This window comes from Amblyomma americanum, chromosome 8 (genome assembly GCF_052857255.1).
Source record: "Amblyomma americanum isolate KBUSLIRL-KWMA chromosome 8, ASM5285725v1, whole genome shotgun sequence".
Lineage (NCBI taxonomy): Eukaryota > Metazoa > Arthropoda > Arachnida > Ixodida > Ixodidae > Amblyomma > Amblyomma americanum.
Genome location: NC_135504.1, coordinates 24,856,585 through 24,877,450, shown reverse-complemented (window position 1 = coordinate 24,877,450; position 20,866 = coordinate 24,856,585). Strand labels below are relative to the sequence as shown.

The following is a 20,866-nucleotide window of genomic DNA, read 5'->3' as shown; positions in this document are numbered from 1 at the left end:
CACTCCAACAGAAAAGAAAAATAATGAATAATCGATATTATGTTCACCACCATGGCGAACAGCTGTCGCTGAGTCTCGCGTTACTCAGTTCTTAATTGGCAGTTCTGAGTTTTTTTTTTTGACTGGATAACGCCATGAATGTTGACGAGTTTCGTGTGGAACACATCTAGAGCAGACCTGACACGAGTATTTTATAGCCTTTCTTTAATTAAAGCTGGACAGCTCTGCCCTGCGTGTTCCCGCAGCTGAAGCGCACGACTGGCGGGCTATCCTCCTTGCGGTGGTTCACCGCGGGGTGAGCACCAGGTCGGCAATGAATGTGCGCATCTCTCCGACGGCCATGTGCGCGCGTATGATGCTCTGCTGGTCGAAGGCGTCTCCCGAGCGTCGGCGCGCGTAGCCCGTGTAGAGGCCCCCGCTCCGGCCGCTGGCCATGGTGACGTTCCACTCGAACTGCTCGGGCTGCTCGTCCAGCCACTGGCTCGCCGTCAGCGTCACCTCGCGCACGTTGGTCGTCTGGTAGGTGGACATCAGCGCCTGCGAGCATACGGGAACGAGCGTTGTCAATCCTTACCACGACATCGACAAAGAACCTGTAAAGGGCTCCGCAGCTCCCTTCAGGCAGTACCCACTGCCAACTCAGCGTCGCCCAGACTCGCATCCGTCGCGAGTTCCACCAACACAACAGTACAGTGTATCTTAAAAAGTTAGGCCTTCCTTTGTTGTTGTAGGATGAACTTAGGTGGATGCCAGTTAATAATTACTCCCCTGTTTCACATTTACTCCACCTTGGCGAATTCATATAACATTTTGTTAAGGCTTTGGACGGTCTGAGTTCTCGAGCCCCAACTGCCTGCCACCCATTCTAACTTGGGGCACTCTTTATTTCACTGCCCAGTAGCCCTTTTTTTTGTCCTTTCGTGCGCGTGTAATTTGTATGTATTTGTTAATGCAACTTCCATTGCTATCCTTTATTCTTTCCATCCCTATCTTTTTTTTCATCTCTCTATCTTTTACCCTAGGTCTTTTATTTTCCGCCGGCTGCTGATGAGGTGCGCAAAGAATATGCAGCAGATTCCGCGCTGCCGACGCCAATCTTTTGACTTCGTCTTTTTTATTCTTCAATAAAAATCGCCACCATAACTACTACTACTACTACTACTACTACTACTACTACTACTACTACTACTACTACTACTACTACTACTACTCCAAACTTCTTCCCGTCCACGAGGAAGAGGTATCATCATCATCAAAACGTTTATTTCCACCGAAATGAAACTCCTTTTTGGACCCCCCGGCACGCAGGCCTAAGGGAGCCCTACTTAGGAGCCTCGCAAACTAAGGTCTGGTGAAGACACATTGTCGCTTCACGGCCTCAGCCGCCAGGCGGATGGCTTGTCGCTGCTTAGCGGGGTCCTCGCTCCGCAGCAAGGTCTCCCAGGCTTCTCTATCTTCTATCTTTTGCTCTGCGCCCGGGCTTCCAGCACATTCCCATATGACATGGTCGAGAGTGCCCCTCTCCCCGCACGTTATACAATATTGGTCTTTCTCTTCTTTGGAGATTGTGATGTATACCCAGAAGGGGCTTATATGATTCCCCCCTTGCAATCTTCTCCACGCAATTGCCTCCTCGGTTGCGAGGGAACGGTCGGGCGGCGGATAGACCCTCCTGCTCAGCTTATAATGTTCCGTGATCTCGTGGTATGAAATTAGGCCATCTTTCATGTCTATGCGAGAGGGCTGCTCTGCGGCCGCCCGGTGATAGAGAGCTCGGGCAAGCTCGTGTGCAGCCTCATTTCCTGCAATAGACTCATGCGCTGGGATCCATATTATCTCTATGTTACGTTCTATCGGCCTCGCCTCGAGGACGTGTTTGGCCTCTTCTGAGATTCTTCCTTTCGCGAAGTTTCTTACTGCAGTTTTGCTGTCACTTAAAATCGTCGTGGCCTTGGTACCGACGCAAGCGAGCGCTATCGCCAACTCTTCCGCCGCATTGGCATCTCTTGTGCGGCTCGAAGCCGCTACCGTTGGTACTCCTGCCCCGTCGACCACAGCGGATACAGCCGCCCCGTGCTGTCCGCACGCCGCGTCTACGTACGCCACCTGGTCTGCCGGTCGCTCCTTCAGCTTCCTCTCGTAGGCCTTAGCCCTATGTTCTCGCCTTTCCTTGTTATACACGGGGTGCATGTTCCGCGGCATAGGTGGGACGCATATCTTGGCCCTGATTCCTGCCGGGATGTTTACCATCTTGTGCGTGCTACTTTCTGGCCGGATTCCTACCCATTCGAGTATTGTCCTGCCCGTTTCAGACTGGCCGAGCCGTTCTAATTGGGATATTCTCACCCCCTCTGCCAGCTCAACCCATCTGTTGTGTACCCCCATTTTTTCAAGCCGCTCCGTCGACGTAGATGTCGGGAGTCCCAGAGCTCGCTTGGCGCATTTCCTCAATATTCTGTCTACCTTCTCTATTTCTGCCTTGTTCATGTTTAGGTACGGCGTCGCGTAGCAGATCCGACTTATTACGTACGCCTGCGACATTCTCAGGAGATTCCTTTCTTTTAGTCCTCGCCCTTTTACCGCTACCCTCCTGAATATGCCTACCACTTGGTCTGCATATGTGGCTAATTTCTTTATGGTATTGGTGTTGTTGCCTTTCTTGTTGATAAACATGCCTAGGATCCTCATTTCCTCGACCCTGGGCACCTCCAGGCCTCCCACCATCACTTTAATTTCTACGTCTCTCTTGTTCCTGCTGTCGCTATTGTACACGAAGAGCTCCGACTTCTGCGGTGAGCACGCCAGGCCTCTTTCGGCCGCGTATTTCACCACTACGTCTGCTGCCCTTTGCAGACTCCACTCAATTTCCGCGTCGCTTCCGTTATTCATCCACATGTTTATGTCGTCCGCGTACATGCTGAATTTTAGATCAGGGATCTTGTTCAGCATGGCCGGGAGACCTCTCATCGCTATGTTGAATAAGAAGGGGGACAGTACGGCGCCTTGCGGGGTACCTTTACTGCCCAGCCTTATGGTGGGCGACTCTGCGTCGTGGAATTTAATCACCGCCTTCCTCCCTTGGAGAAAGTCCTTGATGTACTCGTATGTTCTCTTGCCCACGTTTACCTCCCCTAGACCTCTGAGCACCGCCTCGTGTCGGACGTTGTCGAAGGCCTTCGTGAGGTCAAGACCTAGGATCACCTTGGCATCTAATCCTTTCTTGTCTACAATGTCATGTTTGAGTCTGAGCATTACATCCTGCGTGCTGAGCTTAGGTCTAAAGCCCACCATCTCGTGCGGCCATAGGTTTCCATCTTCCATGTATCTCGTTAACCTCGTTTGCACTACGTGCTCCATGAGTTTCCCCACGCACGACGTTAGCGAGATCGGTCTTAGGGTTTCCAAGCTTGGTTCTTTTCCCGGCTTGGGGATGAGAACAACCTCTGCCTGCTTCCATTCCTCTGGCAATTTACCTTCCGTCCATACTTTGTTCATGTACCGCGCAATTGCATCTATCGAGTCGCCGTCTAGATTCCTGAGCATGACATTGGATATTTTATCCGGGCCAGGGGCCGAGCGAGTTTTTAGCTCGGCGATAGCTGCTCTGACCTCCGCTACCGTAATGTCCGCGTCTAGATCTTCATTTTCCGCTCCTCCATATTCTGCCTGTCGTACTTCTGTCGCGTCCCCTATGTAAATGTCCCTGAGCCTGTCCATCAGCTGTTTGTCCGTCCCCTGGAAAGCGTGTCTCGCTTTCACTTGGTTAGCGCTCGCTGCCTGTTTAGATTTTCCCGGGTCGAGGAGATGCCTCAATATATTCCACGTCTTTGCTAGGCTCATGCCCCTTTCCATTTCGTCGCACCTGCCGTACCAATTTTGCTCGTTTAGTTTAATAGCATACGTTTCCATTTCCTTGGTGTGTCTGGCTAACGAACGCCTTAGATTTCTGTTCCATTTTTGAGACTTAAGTTTCTTCTCGAGCCTTTCCTTCGCCTTCCACATGCTCATTAGCTTGCTATCCATTATCTCCGGTGCATCCTCCCCTTCGGCTACTGCTTCCGCGTCCCTGGCATCTTCCCTCAGCTGTTTTGCCCAGTCTCCTATGTCTCCAATTTCCTTAGCTTTGTGGCTTCTGCGAATCTCCCGGAATTTGTCCCACTCCACTATTCTCGCCTGTTTGAGTTTCCGTAGCCTGACTCCCTCTCCCAGCTTCGTAGCTACGATGAAGTGGTCACTACCCAGATTTTCTCTGGTGTTTGCCCATTCTACCCTGCCTGCATTTTTACTGAAGGTGAGGTCCGGCGCGGTGTCTCTACTTACACTGCTACCTACTCTAGTGGGCGCACATGGGTCGGTATGCAAGGTAAGTCCGAGATTTTGGGACTCCTCAAGGAGATGTCTGCCCTTCGGATCTTGCCTCGCGTACCCCCATTCCTGGTGTGCCGCGTTAAAGTCCCCCACGATCACCAACGGGCTCTGGCCGGCCAGTTTGATGGCTTTTCTAAATATCGTTCCGAATTTCATTTTCTTCTGCTTCGGGTTGCTATAGATGTTAAGCAGAAATATGCTTTTTGCTCTCTTGCGTCCCGTAATCATTTCTAGCAATACCGCTTCTATGTCCCCCGTTCTCACTTCGTGCTCTAGGGTTGCTATATTCCTTTTCACCAGCGTGGCCACTCTGCATTTTTCACCCCTATCGCTGTAGAAAGGTATCTTAGTAGTGGCGATGACGTCACGCTCATTTCACCACCTCGTGGTCACGAAAGCGTGACGTCACCGTCATGTGACATTGCGTTACCGTGACGTTACTGCACGTGACGTCACTGGCGACTAGGAGTCACATGAGCAAGCCGCGCAGGTGTTGGTGGAGTCTCTTCATTGCATCGCAAATAGCAAAAGCGCAAACAGCTGCACCTCCGGTGTTTTTTTTGTTGCCTTCGATGTACCGAGCCGCTGTGTGCACCATAGGGTGACCATGGGAGCTTGATACGTGCACGTCTATAGTCCACTCACGTGCAAGGGCACAGCCACGTCGCTGATCTGCATCTCCCTGGCCACGATCGCCGGCTGCATGTACTCGAGGCGGAAGAGCACCTTCTTGGGCTCGTGTTGCTGCAGCGTCAGCAACTGCACGCCCCGGGGGAGGGCCGCTCCCAGGCCGCGGAACTGCGACCGCCGGTGAAAGAGTAAATATATTGACTATGAGGAAAAGAAAGGACCCGCCGCGGTGGCTCAGTGTTAGGGCGCTCGACTACTGATCCGGAGCTCCTGGTTTCGAACCCGACCGCGGCGGCTGCGTTTTTATGGAGGCAAAACGGTAAGGCGCCCGTGTGCTGTGCGATGTCAGTGCACGTTAAAGATCCCCAGGTGGTCGAAATTATTCCGGAGCCCTCCACTACTTTACCTATTTCTTCCTTTCTTCTTTCACTCCCTCCCTTATCCCTTTCCATACGGCGCGGTTCAGGTGTCCAACGATATGAGACAGATACTGCGCTATTTCCTTTCCCCAAGAAACCAATTATCTTATATAATTATATAAAAGAAAGGCTCGGTCTAACTGTGACTCTCGCCGGACAACTCTCAACCTTCTAATTGGTTTTTGGGGAAAGGAAATGGCGTAGTATTTGTCTCATATATCGTTGGACACCTGAACCGCGCCGCAAGGGAAGGGATAAAGGTGGAAGTGAAAGAAGAAAGGAAGAGAGAGGTGCCGTAGTGGAGGGCTCCGGAATAATTTCGACCACCTGGGGATATTTAACGTGCGCTGGCATCGCACAGCACACGGGCGCCTTAGCGTTTTGCCTCCATTTAAAAACGCAGCCGCCGCGGTCGGGTTCGAGCCCGGGCTCTTGACCTTCCGTGCTCAGCTTTTCTGGATGGATAAGGCTGAACCCTTTAAATCGGGCCATCTGTTCGGCAGTGGCGAATACTGCGTGGCTCGTTCGGGATACAGTCAGAATACTTTAAACTTGTAATTTTGAGAAAACTAGTCTCCCGAGAGATTTTGCGCGAACGCGGTAATTATCGGGGCCGATCGAGTCTAATTCCACCTCGCTGCAGTATCTGACGTACAAAACGCTGCTTGCGTTCACACCAACTATTTTCCGACGGCCATATAGACAATCGGTGGAACATTTGTATTTGAACAGCTTTAGTCCTAGCAGGCAGGGTAATCGGCCCAATATCTGGAAATGTATTGGAAAAGGCTGGTCCTACAAATGAACGATGTGAAATCATTCATTTCCAATATTGGGAATGTATTGGCAAAGGCTGGTACTACTAAGGACCAGTTTGAAACTATCCATATCCAATATTGGGCCAATTACCTGTGCTGCTTGGGAGGAAGTTCATCTGAATTCCGTAGCGGTACGGTCGCTAACTTCTGAGGTCCCTCTGTACTGAAAATGCAGTGCCATTTTTCCCTGTTGCTTCACTCTTATCTATACAATGACTATTTCCCTTTCCATTATGTAGGTATGGTTGACCTAGTGTAGCGACTTGATGCATCGCACAGCTGGTGGCGATGTTTCTTTTGCTTCTAAAAGGTAAAAAAACTCAGCGCATGCGCAAGACACCGCGGCGTCGCAACCCATTGCACGAATGATTACCCAACACTTAATAATTTTTACACCCTTAAAGGTGTAAAGAAAGTATCGCAGAATGTCCCAGGGTTAACATCCTTTAGGGTGTTCTAAACGCCCTCAGGATGTTCGTAAACACCCTGACACCATAAAAGTGTCCACGAACAACCTTAAGGTGTTTTAGAACACGCTGAAATGGTGTTAGCCTTGGGATAAGAGTGTTACACCTTTGTGGGTGTAAAAATGTTTAGAGCGATAGAATGGATGGAGTTTTACATAATGAACTGGTTGCAATCGAGGCGCAAAACAATGGCAAAGCTCGGCTTTTTTTATATGCTGAAAGATGTTTGGGCGCTTCGATGCAATGATCGCTATTTTGTCAAGGAGGCTTAGCGCATAAACACAGGACGAAGAAAGAAAGACACGATGTGTGCTTCTTACTTTGTGTCGTGTTTCCGCGCTAAGCCTCTTTAGCAAAACGCAATACCAACTAGCACAAAGTTCCACGTTGTAAGCAATGATGGGTGTGGGGATTTTAAGATTAAGCCAGCAGGACAAAAAAGGAATGCTTCTCAGTACACAGGGGCATACTTATTATGAAACTCGGGCCTAATGTAATGATGATGATGATGAAGTTTTAAGCGGCACTTAATGAGTTCACACCATGCGATTTAGCGCCCTGCATTAGTCTCTATAAAGTCAGTGATTGGCTGAGATAGTGATGGCGTCACAAGGTCACGTGATCACGGCGCGCAAAGTAAAATTTGAAAAATAACGGGAGCAGCGTACGTGCATCCGGGAAACGGCAAGACAAGAAATTTGGAACATATTCTTGGCGGTCCCCGCATTGGTGTGGAGCTGGTCGTCGTGGAGTTTGGACGTGCGTCGGGCAGCTAGCTCCAGTTGGAATGGATACGCAACCTAATATAAGTGTATCTACACCCGCGGAAAGTACTGACTTGCTCCCAGCAGCGGTTCTGATGCCGTCGCATTCCACTCTTAAGGTGACTTAAGCGTCCTCGTAATATTATTATTGGCGAAAGGGCAACTTTGGCCAAATAGGGTCACGGGTGGTGTCAGAGATTCAGGTTTCCAAGGGTTTCATCCCAGATAAGCCAAGCACCAGGCCAGGGGAAAGCTTGTAACCATAGGAAAGCTGCTAGGTAACCAGAGATCGAACCCCATGCGAGGCGCATGTTCAAACCACTGCATGCCACTGCTGCTGTCGTTGGCACAGTGTGAGTGTCAGATTCTGATGCATGGGCTCAGTGGGGAGTGCAATGCCTGGCAATAAATTAAATCGATTTTGATGAAAGGAAGTGGCGTAGTAACTGTCTCACATCTCGGTGAACTGTCTCCCATCTCAACCGTTCCATAAGGGCAAGAGACAACGGAGGGAGTGAAGGAAGAAAGGAAGAAAGAGGTGCCGCTGTGGAGGGCTCCGGAATGATTTCGACCACGCGGGGATCTTTAACGTGCACTGACATTGCACAGCACACGGGCGCCTTTCGAGCTTCGCCTCCACCGAAACATGGCTACCGTGGCCGGGGACGAACCCGGGTCTTCTGGCTCAGTTGCAGTGAGCCCTAACCACTCAACCAATGCGTCGGGTATTCAGGGTGTTGCACCTAATACTTTACACAAATTTTAAAAATAGGCTTTCTGAGTTAGAAGAGTGCTTTTTTCGGCATAGCTTTGTGAGCGGTGTATACTATATCAGAATGCAGCTAAGACGTGCAAACTTGCAGGCTAGTTAACTTATATTGAATTAAGTATTTAACTATTACAATGAGGCCCCTTAATTATTGAGAGGCGTATAGCCCGTGGTAGTTATTATTCATATTAGCTTTCAAAATTTCGAAAATGTGGTTACCCTCGGCGCTGTGGCCCAACAAATTGTGGCTGCATCGCGCCAAAATACATGCGCTTTCGAGAAGCTTGCAGGTAAAGCAAACTCTCCAGTGCACGTAACTCGCCGAGTTAGCCAAAATTTGCTGGGCCGCAGCGCCTAGGGTAACCGCGTTTTCGAAATTCTAAAAAAAAAATGATATGGATATTGCTTAGAAGTACTTGCAGCTGGGCTTGTTGGTGCGTATTCGTGAGAGCGCAAAAATGACAACACGGACGAGTAAGGGAACAGGACGAGCGCTGCTACAGGAGCAGCAGGAACCGGAGCAGCGCTCGTCCTGTTCCCTTACTCGTCCGTGTTGTCATTTTTGCGCTCTCATGTCTTTCATGGATATTACTTGCCGTAGACTACGCCTGTTGATAATTAAGGTGCCTAACTGTAAGGGTTAAAAAGTTAACCATTCAATATTAGTTAACCAGCCTGCTAGTTAGCTCGTATTTGCTCCATTCTGATGTACTACACCGCTGAAAGTGCTATGCCAAAAAAAGCGCTCTTAATTCTCATAAAATCTATTTTAAAATATTGTGCAAAGTCCAGGCGAAGCACCCCGTTATATGATCAGAGCTGCTAATGTGGGGTAGAGAGATGGACTACACTCACGGGTCGCGTCTCCACGGAGCGCGTCTCCGGCGAGGTGCCGTCGGAGAACGCGAGCACGGGCGTCATGACGTTCGCCAGCTGTCTCACGCGCCACGCGGAGTCTGCCAGTGGCCCCACGTGCAGCAGGTGGCGACCGCGCACCACCAGACCCTTGCGGTCTACGCCCAGGTCGTTGAGGGGCTGCGTACTGCCGCCCTTGCCATCCGAGCCTGTGTGACGGCGGTGAATCTGAGCGCCCGAGTGAGAGAGAGAAAAATTAGCAGTGGCTGTACTTGCCTAACCCTGGAATTCAGCGAAAAGCAAGCACGCTTGCTAAGCGCCTGAGGCTCGTTCATGGCAGATCCGCTACACGCTCGCGACAGCCATTCTATAACTATACCCACACGACCACGCGGCTACCCACACGACCACGTGGTATCACATGGCATTACTACACCCCCGTCGGATACCATCACGTGGCTTCACATCACCCCAGCGGATGTTCTTAAGGTCAGAGGTTAACCCAAAGGTCACCTAATGTCAAAGGTCAACAAAATGTCATGTGTCAAGGGTTCGACACCATAACTGTTCCACATACGGTTATACACGGCTAACATGGTTGTGCTGAAGGTTGTTCGAGGTCATTCTCCGGCCTACGCGACGACTGCTTTACATAGCGTAGCGAAGCTTTTCGCTTCGAAACATTAACAGCGTTCACGTTTGCTCTGTAATGCTAGAAAATCAGCGATATCATTATGCAACAAGTTTGAAGGAGTAGAGATACCAATATTTTTGTTGTTTGCTCTCTTTAGAATGAGGCGCAGTGAGGGCGCCTCTTTAGGTGAGGGCAAGCCCCTCACATCACCAAAGGCCAGCTTCAGTGTCGGTGCACGTTAAAAAAACCCCAGGGTTCTACACCGAGCACTGACTTCGCACAGTGCACGGGGCACGTTTAGCCCGGTACAGGAGGCTGTGGGGAGAGGTCGTTGTCCTGCACTGTGTATTCGATTAGACAGATGAGAGCACTGGTCTTTACCATAAGCTCTATGGTTCCCGGCTGGTAACCAGTGCCCCCCTGCGGCCGATCCGGAAGCACGCTCATCTGCAGCGCCTGCTTTCGGTCGCGCAGGTAGATCCAGGACACGACCGGGTAGTAGTTGGACTGCACCAGGCGGCGCTCGCGTCGGTTCTTCTCGCTCACGTCCCAGGGACGCGTCGCATTGGCCCTGCGTCACGTGGGTCACGCATGCGCACATGGCGACGAACTGGCTGGGCTCGTTCCAGGATAGACACTCGCGGCCGTGACGTCATTGGGTATTTGTGCTCTTTGATCTCAGGAGTGAGCTAAAACGTCCGAGACGTCAGCGGTGGTGTTTGCCTTTTTCTGGCGCAAAAGAACGCGCCCAAGTTTAAGCCGCGTCCACATGGATGGGTGCAATGAGTGAACACTTCCAGAATACGACTCACGGTTCCTACCTCGCGCGGAGTGGCCTGGGGAGTTTTTAAACGCTCGATACGTAGATTTTGTGGTGAAAGTACGCTTGTCACTTCGTGCGTAATCGGAGCTGCTGCTGGGTTCGTGGAATGAACTTTCCGTGACTTATGGTGAGACTTACTATAACGTTTATTGACGTCCACGGGATGTACTTCTGACGTCCAGCGTTTATAATGTTCATCTGTTGTGCCTTGACACTTGTCTAACAGCGCTAGTATTAGTCCTCGGTTTCCAATCAACCATATGGCCGACCTGTCTACTTTAAGTGGTATTCTTCTCTTGCTCTCAGCATGCCACTACTTCAGTCCATAATGCCTAACCTAAGTTTCTACCTTAACACAACTTGAAACATGGCGAATGGTCTTCCCTACTATCCAAAGCTTATAGGTTGTAGGAATGCATCTGGATCGCTATGCTCAGCGAATGTACTAGTTCCTGTCTCACGTAGGATGGCCTGCGTACTTTCGACAGAGGCTGGATGTTTTAAAGATCGCAAAACTGAATGAAGTTCGTTTCAACAGACTTAAAGGCTGACCAGCTGTGCTTTGCAAAACAGCCTGCGGCTATGACCGCTAACCATTGATCACCTCTCTATAACGCTGCTTCCAGGCTGTTTTGCTATGAATGTGTGCGGGCTGCGCTGAATGGCGGCACAGCGTAGCGTTGTTACTGAAGATACCGGCCTTTAACAAACATTGCTGACAAAGATAAGCCTCATTTAGCGCAATACCTTCTACGGCGCCAGAAACCAATAGTTTAGAAGACCGTCTTGTTGGGCTAGTTGGTAATTGTTCATCTCAGTCTCGTCTACCTTCCTTGTGTCTGTGTGCGTTTCGCACTTTAACAACAACAACAGCACCACCACCACCACCAACAACAAAAACAACGACAAATAGTTGCATTCGTTTTCCCTCTCTCCCGCGATGATCGAGTCTGTACTCACGCTCGTGGCAACGTCTGCTTGCCGTTAGAATCCGTGTAGAACACGCCGTTGTTTGTCAGATTGGACTTAAAGCGCGTCACCACGTCGTAGCCAGGCAACGACGGAGGGCTGCGGAACCAGACCGGAAAAAAGAAAACATCGAAATGTTTTTAAATAGAAAATTGAAAGTTCAATTTTGTCTACAGAGCGTAATGGTTTGTCAGAAGATAGGTAAATAAAACGAAATGTGTTTACAAACAGCTGAATTGTTATTGCTATATTCTTGAGCCATGCTGTGCTTTCAGCATATATCTGCGTTTAACACTCCTATAGTCAGCCAAGTTCCTGCAGAAGAAAGCACACGAGATGACCGCGTACTTATTCTGAGGTGTGCTAGAAGGGTAGGAGTTCTCGAGCTTTGATTTTACTACAGACTTAAAACAACCAAATGACATGCAGGTAAAGGGCAGAGGGCTGAAGTCACACAATTATACCACTACTTAACTAACATTACTGTGACTGGTCGAAGAGGCGCCGAGCACCGTTCTGATAAGTGCGAGAACACCTCTTGAAGGCACAAAACAAAGTATGACTAGAAATAAATTTTAATCGGGAATGCAACTATAGGTCAATCGCTGGATACTTGGGAGGCCATTTGCAGCATCCATCGCCACGGTAGGCTCCCGAAGTGGGCACAAACAGTTATGCTTGATGAGTAGCTGTAATAGGCGAAAATTCGGAGAAAAGGTGTACCGGTGTCACACGCACCCTGTATGTACAACGCAACCTGCCGACATGCATCTTACGATCTGTACTCGCTTGTGTTGTTGCTCCATGCGTTCGCAGCGCCCTCTACAGCCCTCCTGCGCTCCTTTGCCGAAATTATTTTTATTTATTTATTTGCACGATACTGCAGACCTTTTCGTTCCAAGCAGGAAGGACAAAAGTACAAGGATTGAATGTTTACATTGCACTGTATGTGAAACAGCAGTTTACATAAATACGTGTATATGTTTAAAATTCATGCATGTGCGTATAAAACACTTCGAATACATCGTCGTCACCTCTAAAATGATCACAAATCCGAGTGGCAGAAAGTAACTCTTAGTGGCTAGAAAATATTGATAATCGTCTTTTTAAAGTTTTCGCATGTGAAAACCTGTTCAGGTAGTAGGTGCCATTAACAGATTGTTTTTGAAAAAAAAATGAAAACTTGTGGGAATTCGTGTTTGCGAAGTGAGGTGCATTTCGTCCACATTCCATCGAGATCGTTAAGTTACTCGCCTAAGCTGTTATATTCTGTGATATAACTGTCGAGGTTGGCTGCTTGGTGAGCGCTTTTTGTTGGTCGCGAAGCTGAATGGGCACAAGGCATAAGAAAAGTCAGATACTCACGCCGTCGGTACAGGTCCGACGATCCAGTCAAACTCGATGCAGTCCTGGTTCACGTACAACCGAATCACCTGGCTCAGCCACGGATTGAACCACTGGTGCACCTCTTGCACGATGGTGCTCTGAGAAAACAAAACAAAACAAAACAAAAAAGGTGCGGCGGACGTTCGAGCGTAGAAACGGAGAAGGAAAGGTTAAATCTAAAGAATGGCTTATCTCGCGGACCACGAGTGCATATTGTAAGTACTGATAAGAACAAGTATTTCAGGTTATTTTATTTAATGCGATGGCATCAGAGCTCCTGTCCTATCCACGAGAAAATCCGCAGTCCGTCCATCCGTACCACGAAAGAGCAGGTTGCAACCTGCCCACTGGGTCGTGGGGAACCCTGCCCACCACGGCAGGTGGCAATTAAATCAATTAAAATAAATACAGTGCAGTTGTTATCTGCCTACCGTGGCAATGCGCATCAGTCCATTGGTCGAGAGACAGACAGCTTCCCGAAGAACTGTCCGTGAAAAAATAAGCGTTACGGGTGCTCGGGGAGAGCAACCTGTGTCTCGACACGCCCCCTGGACGGCTGTGTTTGAAACAGCCACCCACCGGGGCCGTGGCGCGTTACTTAACCACTGCACGAGTGCGCCAGTAGGGGCATGGGGACTCGCTATGACCTGTAGATCTATGAAAGAGAAGGAGTACCTGCGTGGCAGAGTTCTCTAGTGCTTTCGCATTGTACACGCAAGGTTAATTGTCGTCCAAGTTTGTTTTGCCCTACCAATGCGCAGTTTCTCAGGAACGGTACTAACGAATATCGGCACAAGTGGTGGGATGTTTCAAACGTGCTTCTTGCCAAGCAGCTGTACCTGGTGCTTTAGGGACGTCCGATGGACAAGACCAAGTGCTCCCCATTCCCGCGCTTTCTCGCACACTCTCCCTTCTCTTCCAACTCCTTGTCATCCCTGTCCTTGTTTCCCGAATCAAGGGGAATCCCCGCGAAGGATGTCCGCAATTTCACGGCCGAGGACAAGTCCTTTTGCCGAAACTTTTGTCGCCAGTCTGAGGCCCCACTCACTTTCCTTGTACAAGCTCGTGCTCACTTACCACAGATAGGCATATGTTGTTATGACGTAGCACTCACGAAGGACTTCGTGCTACTTGAATTGTCACAATTTTCGGCAGCGTGCTGCCAGTAAGAAGGTGGCTGGCGATTTCCGCGAACGGCTATTCCCCGTTTTGCTCGCACTGGACACTGTTTGTTGATAGCACGCATATGGCGTTCGGATGAGAATGACTAATCTAGGGATTGAACGTCATGCAAGTCTGTCCCTACAGAAGATAATCCGGCATTTGCTCTGTTCTCTAGCTGCACGGGGACATATCTGACCAAACCTGATTTCGACTGACCAAGTGAGAAACACATTTGAGTTAGTGTGACTTGGATCGAGGCCTTCGGGATCTTGTGCAACTTGTGCAAGTAAAACCGAACGGTTGCTCGAATCCCGGAAGCCACGTTCGAGCCAGGGTTACCGTGACGAGGCGGCAGGTGGCGTTGCCACGGAACTCCTCAGCGATGAAATCCTTGGGCGCGAACAGGAAGTGTCCCTGGTCCGAGGCGTAGGCGGCGAACACCTGCTCGACGGCCACGTGGACGTTCTTTCCCAGCAGCACGACCTTCTTCAGGAGGCAGGTGCCGGAGTCCACCACTACGCTGTACCACTGCGAGTCACCGCCGGTAGCAGTGACAGGGAAAGAGAAGGAATGAACGAATGGAAGTTTTAAGGAGTCTATTATTTTGTTTTGAAACAGAGAGCACAAACACGAGGCGAAAAGAGAGACCAGGCGGCTGACTGCCACCGAAGGAACACAGGGAATAGGTACCCCGGAAACAAGAGAGGAAAGGTGAAAAAAATAATTAAAAAAACGAGTAGAGAAAAACAGTGTAAAACTAGAACATTCTGACTACTTTATGCGTACGGCATCGCCCACACAAAGAACCGAAAACAGAAGGCAATAAACAGGATTGCACACATGGAAAACATGACGTACAATTCATTTGTGTACGGCCCGAAGGTAAAAATACAGCTCCCACTCTAGTCGCCTCCGAGAGGAGAGAAGAGCCTGCGAGCTGAGTTTTTAGTGGACCTTACGCGGATAAAAAACAAAACAAAACATAACAGATTTTTTTAGCATGACTAAGCGCGGAATATCCTCCAGTAGCGCTATAGTTACGGTAGGCACTTACGGTTCTTACGTACTAAAGGCAGTTGACCTAAAAGCTTTTACCATAAAGCTTTTGTCCTGAAAGCCTTCTACCCAAAGGCCTTTATCCAGAAGGTATTTACCATAAATGCCTTCTTCCTAAACGCATTTACTATAAAGGCCTTTATCCTAAAGGCCTTTACCGTAAGGCCTTTGGGCTAGTACCTATGAAAAGGCCTGTATGGTGTGTGCATCTGGCAAGTTAGTTCACAACCCGGTGGGTCGCTTGACACAAAGTAGGCTTCAGAAATGTACGTATGTTCGATTTTCCGATTTCGGGCGTAAGTACGTACGTACGTACGTACGTACATACGTACTGAAGTCGGAAAATGCGCATAAAGTAAAATACAACGTTAAAAATAACAGTTAACACTGGGCCACGGTCCGCAGCGTACTGCATTACTTTTCTAGCCAGTCACAAAAGTAAATGAAATCATCTTTTTAACGCACAGGTTTATGAAACAAGCCAGGTATCAAAATTCTAGAGCTCATAACTTTTTTTTTTGCGATTAACTCCTTATTTAGTTGACAAGAGAAGTTTTAAGAACGAACTACTTTCTTGTGAAGGAATCCTGTGCGGCGATTCTGAATGTGGGCGGAGCCTCAGTGCAGACTTAAGTTGTACCCGACTATAGTAGTGCTACCGCACTAAAACACAGTGCTATCTTAGCTGATTCTTCATATGTAGAAAGGACGAGTTTCACCTTGTTCTTGAGCACGTAGTCGGTGCCGGCAGAGAGCTCCCGTTCACTTGCTTTCGTCTGCTGTCTCAAAAACGTGGTTCCTGAGGACAGGGAAGAGACAAACGGATTGACGGTTAAAACGCACCAAAGTGGCTTCGCTTAAGCGCCGCGCGTCGTGATTGTCGCACAGCGAAAACTGTTATACGGACTGTTCTGTGGTAGATTTCATAACGTAGACCGTCAAAATTGGGTCACATGACCTGATGTCACCGGTCACGCGAAGACCGCGGATTCACGGTCACGCGTCATCATGTGACCAGCGTTAGGCACCAGACCGTGTGCCCGTTGAGGTCGTTGTGGTAGCCTAGGTTGCCACTGAGTATATGTAAATCTTAGAATTTAGGTTTTAGGCATAAGAAAATGACAGCCTGCAAACAGGGACAGCTTTCACTGATCTTAGTTCGTTCCTTAAGGAAGTGGATTCCAAGAGAAGGCAAGCGTAGCAGGGGTGGCAGAAAGTTTGGTGGGCGGGTAAGATTAATGGCGATTTCCACTGGTCGTGCTGTAGCAGCATTTCTGGCTCCGCGAAGACGAATTCGAGGTCCACTGGTCGACCTGGACCGACCGCGCGAATTCCGCTGGTCGTTTGGAGCAACTCCGTTCCATATGGAGCGCACTAGGTTGATCAGATCTCACCGGAACTTGCATTCGGGGATGTCGTCACTTCCGAAACACACATGTGATTTTTCGCAATTTTTAGCGCGTGCAGGAATGTCGGCGGGGGACACTGAGTGCTGTTTCGCGCGCGCGTTTTGCGCGCGTATGTCGTCTTCGTCACCTGCATCATAGCGGTTACAACTCTCAAATATGGCATCGCATGGAATAGCAATAGTCCTCGTGTTGTCTGATGAGAGCTCGTCGGTATCTGAGTCCGTGCACTCAGACAGCAGCAGCGACAACGAAAAGTACTTCTTCGAAGCATTTTTCGAGAAAAATTTCGCAGAAGCCCCTGCGAAGGGCAATTTCCTCGTTGGAAGTTGCCCCGTAAGCACTCTGCAGACATGCGATATATATTGAAAAGAGACGACGGTCCCGTCCCGCCCAAAGAAAACCACGCCTGGTCGCAGAGAGTCCCAGAAACACCGCGCGGCCGCCCCCAATCTTTATCTTCGTCTCCGCGCGCGCTCGCTCCTCCGCGCGCTCCCCGCGCCTCGTCTTCTTCCGCCCAGGGCACTTGGTCAGCTTACGCCGTGCCCTGGGCGTTTATTTCCGCAACAGTATTCATTTATGAACTTACCTAGAGCATAACTGTGCTCCTCACTGCCTACGAGGTTCACCAAAATGCGGTGCACCTCTGGAGTAACATGAACAAAGCGACTGGTAGGTTCCATCGCGAAAGAAGTGCTTGCTCACCGCTATATCGCCGCCTATCGTCGTCTGCTTACGCGTAATTTGGCGACAGAATTGCCAGACCTAAACTTCCGGAACCAGAACTTCCGCTGCGCGCTCTGCATGTTCCACTGGTCGACAACGGTCGCTGTGCTCTGAAGTGGTTTGGGGCGCTCTTTTGCGATTCGAGCGCCTCGCTTCGAATCCACCAGTTGAATTCGCCATAAGTTTGCGGGTATACGGTGGCCGTAGCTGGCAAAGGACAGGGATAATTGGACAGACATGGGAGAGGCCTTTGCCCTGCAATGCGCGTCGTCAGGATGATGATGACGACAGCACAGCGTGTACACTTCGCAATTTTTAATCTCGCTAAAGCTGGAACTTCTGCGTTCTTTTTTTTAGGAAGCTGCAGCATGCAGCAAGTTTTGAGACTGCATTAATTACTTCCTAGGCGCGAGGCCTTCACCGAGGCGTGCTCAGGCGAAGCCTTTGGGAGGAACTTCGGACGACCGTCTTACCGCGGAATCGCTGTACGAGGAAAGTGGCGATGCCCAGTGGAGGCACGTTTGCGAGGAACACGAGGTCGTGGAACGATGTGCTGTTCCTCTCTGGAATGTGGAACAGCGCATGCTGAATGGGAATGATCTGGAAAAAAATAATAAATGGAAGAAATTAATAGTTCGCTTAGCGCATCGTATTCGCGACATCGCAACGAGCCGCGCTCTCATCCATGGCGGAACTGCACGCGAGAGCGCCGTCGCCTCCTTAAGCGAACGCCGAGTCACGTGCACAATCATGTGACCACATCTGATGAAGCGGCGGTCAGCCCCAAGCAGCACAGGTAATTGGCCCAATATTGGAAAATGACGGTTTCACACTGGTTCTTTGTAGGACCAGCCTTTGCCAATACATTTCCAATATTGGCCGGATTGCCTGTGCTGCTTGGGGCGCACCGCGGACCGAACTGCGGCGAGTCACGTGGTCTGACGTCACAGCCACACCTCCGGCGCTCCTCCTGCTGAAGGTCAGGCTAAAACCACTGATGACCTTGGCGTGACATGGCGTAGTGGAGCTCTCGCTCCAAAAAAATAAACTGGGTTGTAATGCGTATGGCAAGGGTCCCTGTAGTGGATGATTTTTAGTGCGCAGTAAGCAAGTGCAAAGCGTGATGAACAAGGAGAAACGAAGCATGCATCAGGACTAGCGTTGACATTTCGTTTATGTTTACCCCAGCAAAAAATCTATAAAGAGGGTGTCTGCCTTCTTCCCTTTAATCGGGGCATTGTTTTACCGGAACGATGCTGAGTAGTCTTTTTACTAAAAAAAACAGAAGATACTGTGCTCATAAGACTGCTTAGTGCTTGCGGACGTTCATTATGTGGAAATAAACGATATCATCAGCGAACGCTCGTAAACTCACAGGCATTGAGAACCAATGAAACTGCTACCTGTAGTGGGAAAAAATATTCAGTGTAGTGCTTGGCCTGAGCACCAGAAGAACAAAGGGTTGAAATGAATTGGTCATACATACTTCACCCTTTTGTACGTATTTGTGTGTTTGTGTATGTAGCGAACTCGCAGCGTTTTCTGATAATGGTAATGATGGATTCGCCTGTTTGGCGTAAGGACATGAACACCAATGCATTTTCCGTTACGGTCACCTCTGAGGGAACGAAGGCTTTCTGGTCGTTGATGACCCTGTAGCCGCTCGTAGCCACCGGAAACCGGACATGCGTCTTCGCCATGACGCTGAGAGGGTTGTACACCGACACGAAGAACTGCAATGTATTCGCGAACAAACCCATCATGAGCAAGCCGTAAGCATACAAGTGAAAGTGAAATGAGGCGCTCGTTGTGGCATACATGACAAAAGCTAACAGCCACCGGAGCCAAGTATGATTCGGTGGGTGAATGCTTCTGAGCCAAGTCGCCAAATTAACGGTAACTACTGTCGAACCTCGCTATAACGAGACGATTTATAATGCAATAATGGATATAACGAAGGATTGACGATTCTTCCTGGAAGCTCGGTCAACACGGGCTATAACAAAGCTACGGCTATAACGAATAAATCGCCAGGCTTTTTCAACTTCGTTATAACGATGCTCAGCTGTATATACTTCCTAAATTATTGCGAATGACAGTGACAACCGACGTTTAAAAAATTGACAAGAGACGGTCCAACATACTGCGTACCTAAAAGATTTGATCCTCGATTACGTGATGACTATGGTGATATTCTGTGAGCTACGTAGGCAAATACGAAGCCTAGATCTAGTAAGATACCACACGTGACTGTACATGTAACGCTCCGCATTTATTCCACGGGGACTATTATCTCCTTAGGATAAAAGAATTGAATGAATATGTGATCAACGCCTTGCACCAAGCGCTTTCTTTTTTTCTGAACACGGAGTCCGCCCATGTGTTGCAGGGGGTGGTTGGGCTGGCCTGACTCGTTTGAAGTCGGATCTCCTGGTCAAGCATATCGCCGAGAAACTACTTGCGCTTGACAGCGTCTGCATTGAAGTCCCCAAGCAGCACGATAGATGTTCTGTTTCTCTAGGGCAGTACAAAACGTACGATCTCGAGTACCAAATCTTTAGCTGTGACGTAGAGGGCAATGTTTATGAGCCTACTATTCGTCCGAATCACAACAGATGTACCAGCGTCTCGCAAATAAGTTTCGGAACTAACGCCTGTTACGCTAGCGCTGTTAGCAAGATAAGTGGCAAGCTCACTCCCATTGTCGTCTTCGCGCTTGCGTTCGACAGAAAAGAGCGCGTCCCTCATAGCCCAAGTATCTCTCGGAGACGTTAGATCCCAGATTTCAATTTGTCGACAATGAAAAATCGAGTGATTTCGGAGTTGTTTCACAGAGTGTGAAAGATGCGCAGCGCTGTTTATTTGGCGATGACGAGGTCATGGCCGACGTCTTTATTGTCTGCTGGCAGCGATCTCACACACAGTGAGCTGAGGGAGAGGCAGTGTGTTTTACGAAGCTCGTTAAGGCACCTGTTTAGAGAACATGTTTTTACAACCTGTGAAATTCTTCAGCCGATCTCCTGCCAGCCTCATTTCACCGTTGACACTTTCGCTCTGCTTCAAGAGGGAACAATTTATAGCATCATCATCATCATCATCATTGTCGTCATAGTCGTTTTTATTTAAAATTATGTACAAATATATGCAATGTTGTACAATAGCCGAAACTAGTTTAGGCCCATTTTACAAATTTTATGAGCAATGAAAGTCCTGCTGATAAAAACTCTGGATCTTCACATAATAATCGCTTGCGCTCGTGCTTCAGGCGACGTTAGCGAAATTTTCTTCGAGCATAGCTCCGGGCGACATTAACTCTCTTCGACGCTGGTGATGGACTGACTGACTGACGGCATGCTCATTATGGGAGTAAAAAGGAAGTAAGCTTTCCTGTAGCGCAACCCCTTTTAGGAGCAGAGCACACTGCCCATGTTTCCGGAGAAGATTTCGATCAATAAATACAGAATAGCAACGCAAGTATATTCCCACTGCAACAAGTCAGCGATGGGTTGAGGCTTTCTAGTTCGTGCAGTGCTTTAGTTGTGACATCAGATTTAACCTAATTGTCGCCGACGAACTTCGTAAAACTGGTTCACTTCCCCTTCTAGAGCTAAC

The 20,866-nt window shown here is 49.1% G+C and overlaps 1 protein-coding gene across 1 annotated transcript; it reads right to left on the bottom strand.

Annotated features, from left to right (window-relative positions):
* Positions 1-209: 209 nt before the first annotated feature.
* On the bottom strand, positions 210-18,982 carry LOC144101145 (lysosomal alpha-mannosidase-like). The gene is made up of 10 exons (XM_077634182.1): positions 18,871-18,982; positions 17,728-17,854; positions 15,842-15,921; positions 14,406-14,594; positions 12,882-13,000; positions 11,508-11,615; positions 10,106-10,295; positions 9,091-9,318; positions 5,014-5,166; positions 210-537 (listed from the first exon to the last, which is right to left on the bottom strand). The coding sequence occupies exons 1-10, from the start codon at positions 18,952-18,954 to the stop codon at positions 286-288; spliced, it is 1,530 nt and encodes a 509-aa protein (XP_077490308.1). The 5' UTR covers positions 18,955-18,982; the 3' UTR covers positions 210-285.
* Positions 18,983-20,866: the final 1,884 nt, after the last annotated feature.

Excerpts from the sequence above, each read along its gene's own strand:
- LOC144101145 (XM_077634182.1), bottom strand. The coding sequence starts at position 18,954 with ATGGCGAAGACGCATGTCCGGTTTCCGGTGGCTACGAGCGGCTACAGG. Across the intron at positions 14,595-15,841 it reads ACTACGTGCTCAAGAACAAG|TGGTACAGCGTAGTGGTGGA; the intron begins GTGAAACTCGTC and ends GGTGACTCGCAG. Across the intron at positions 538-5,013 it reads ACGTGGCTGTGCCCTTGCAC|GCGCTGATGTCCACCTACCA; the intron begins GTGAGTGGACTA and ends GTATGCTCGCAG.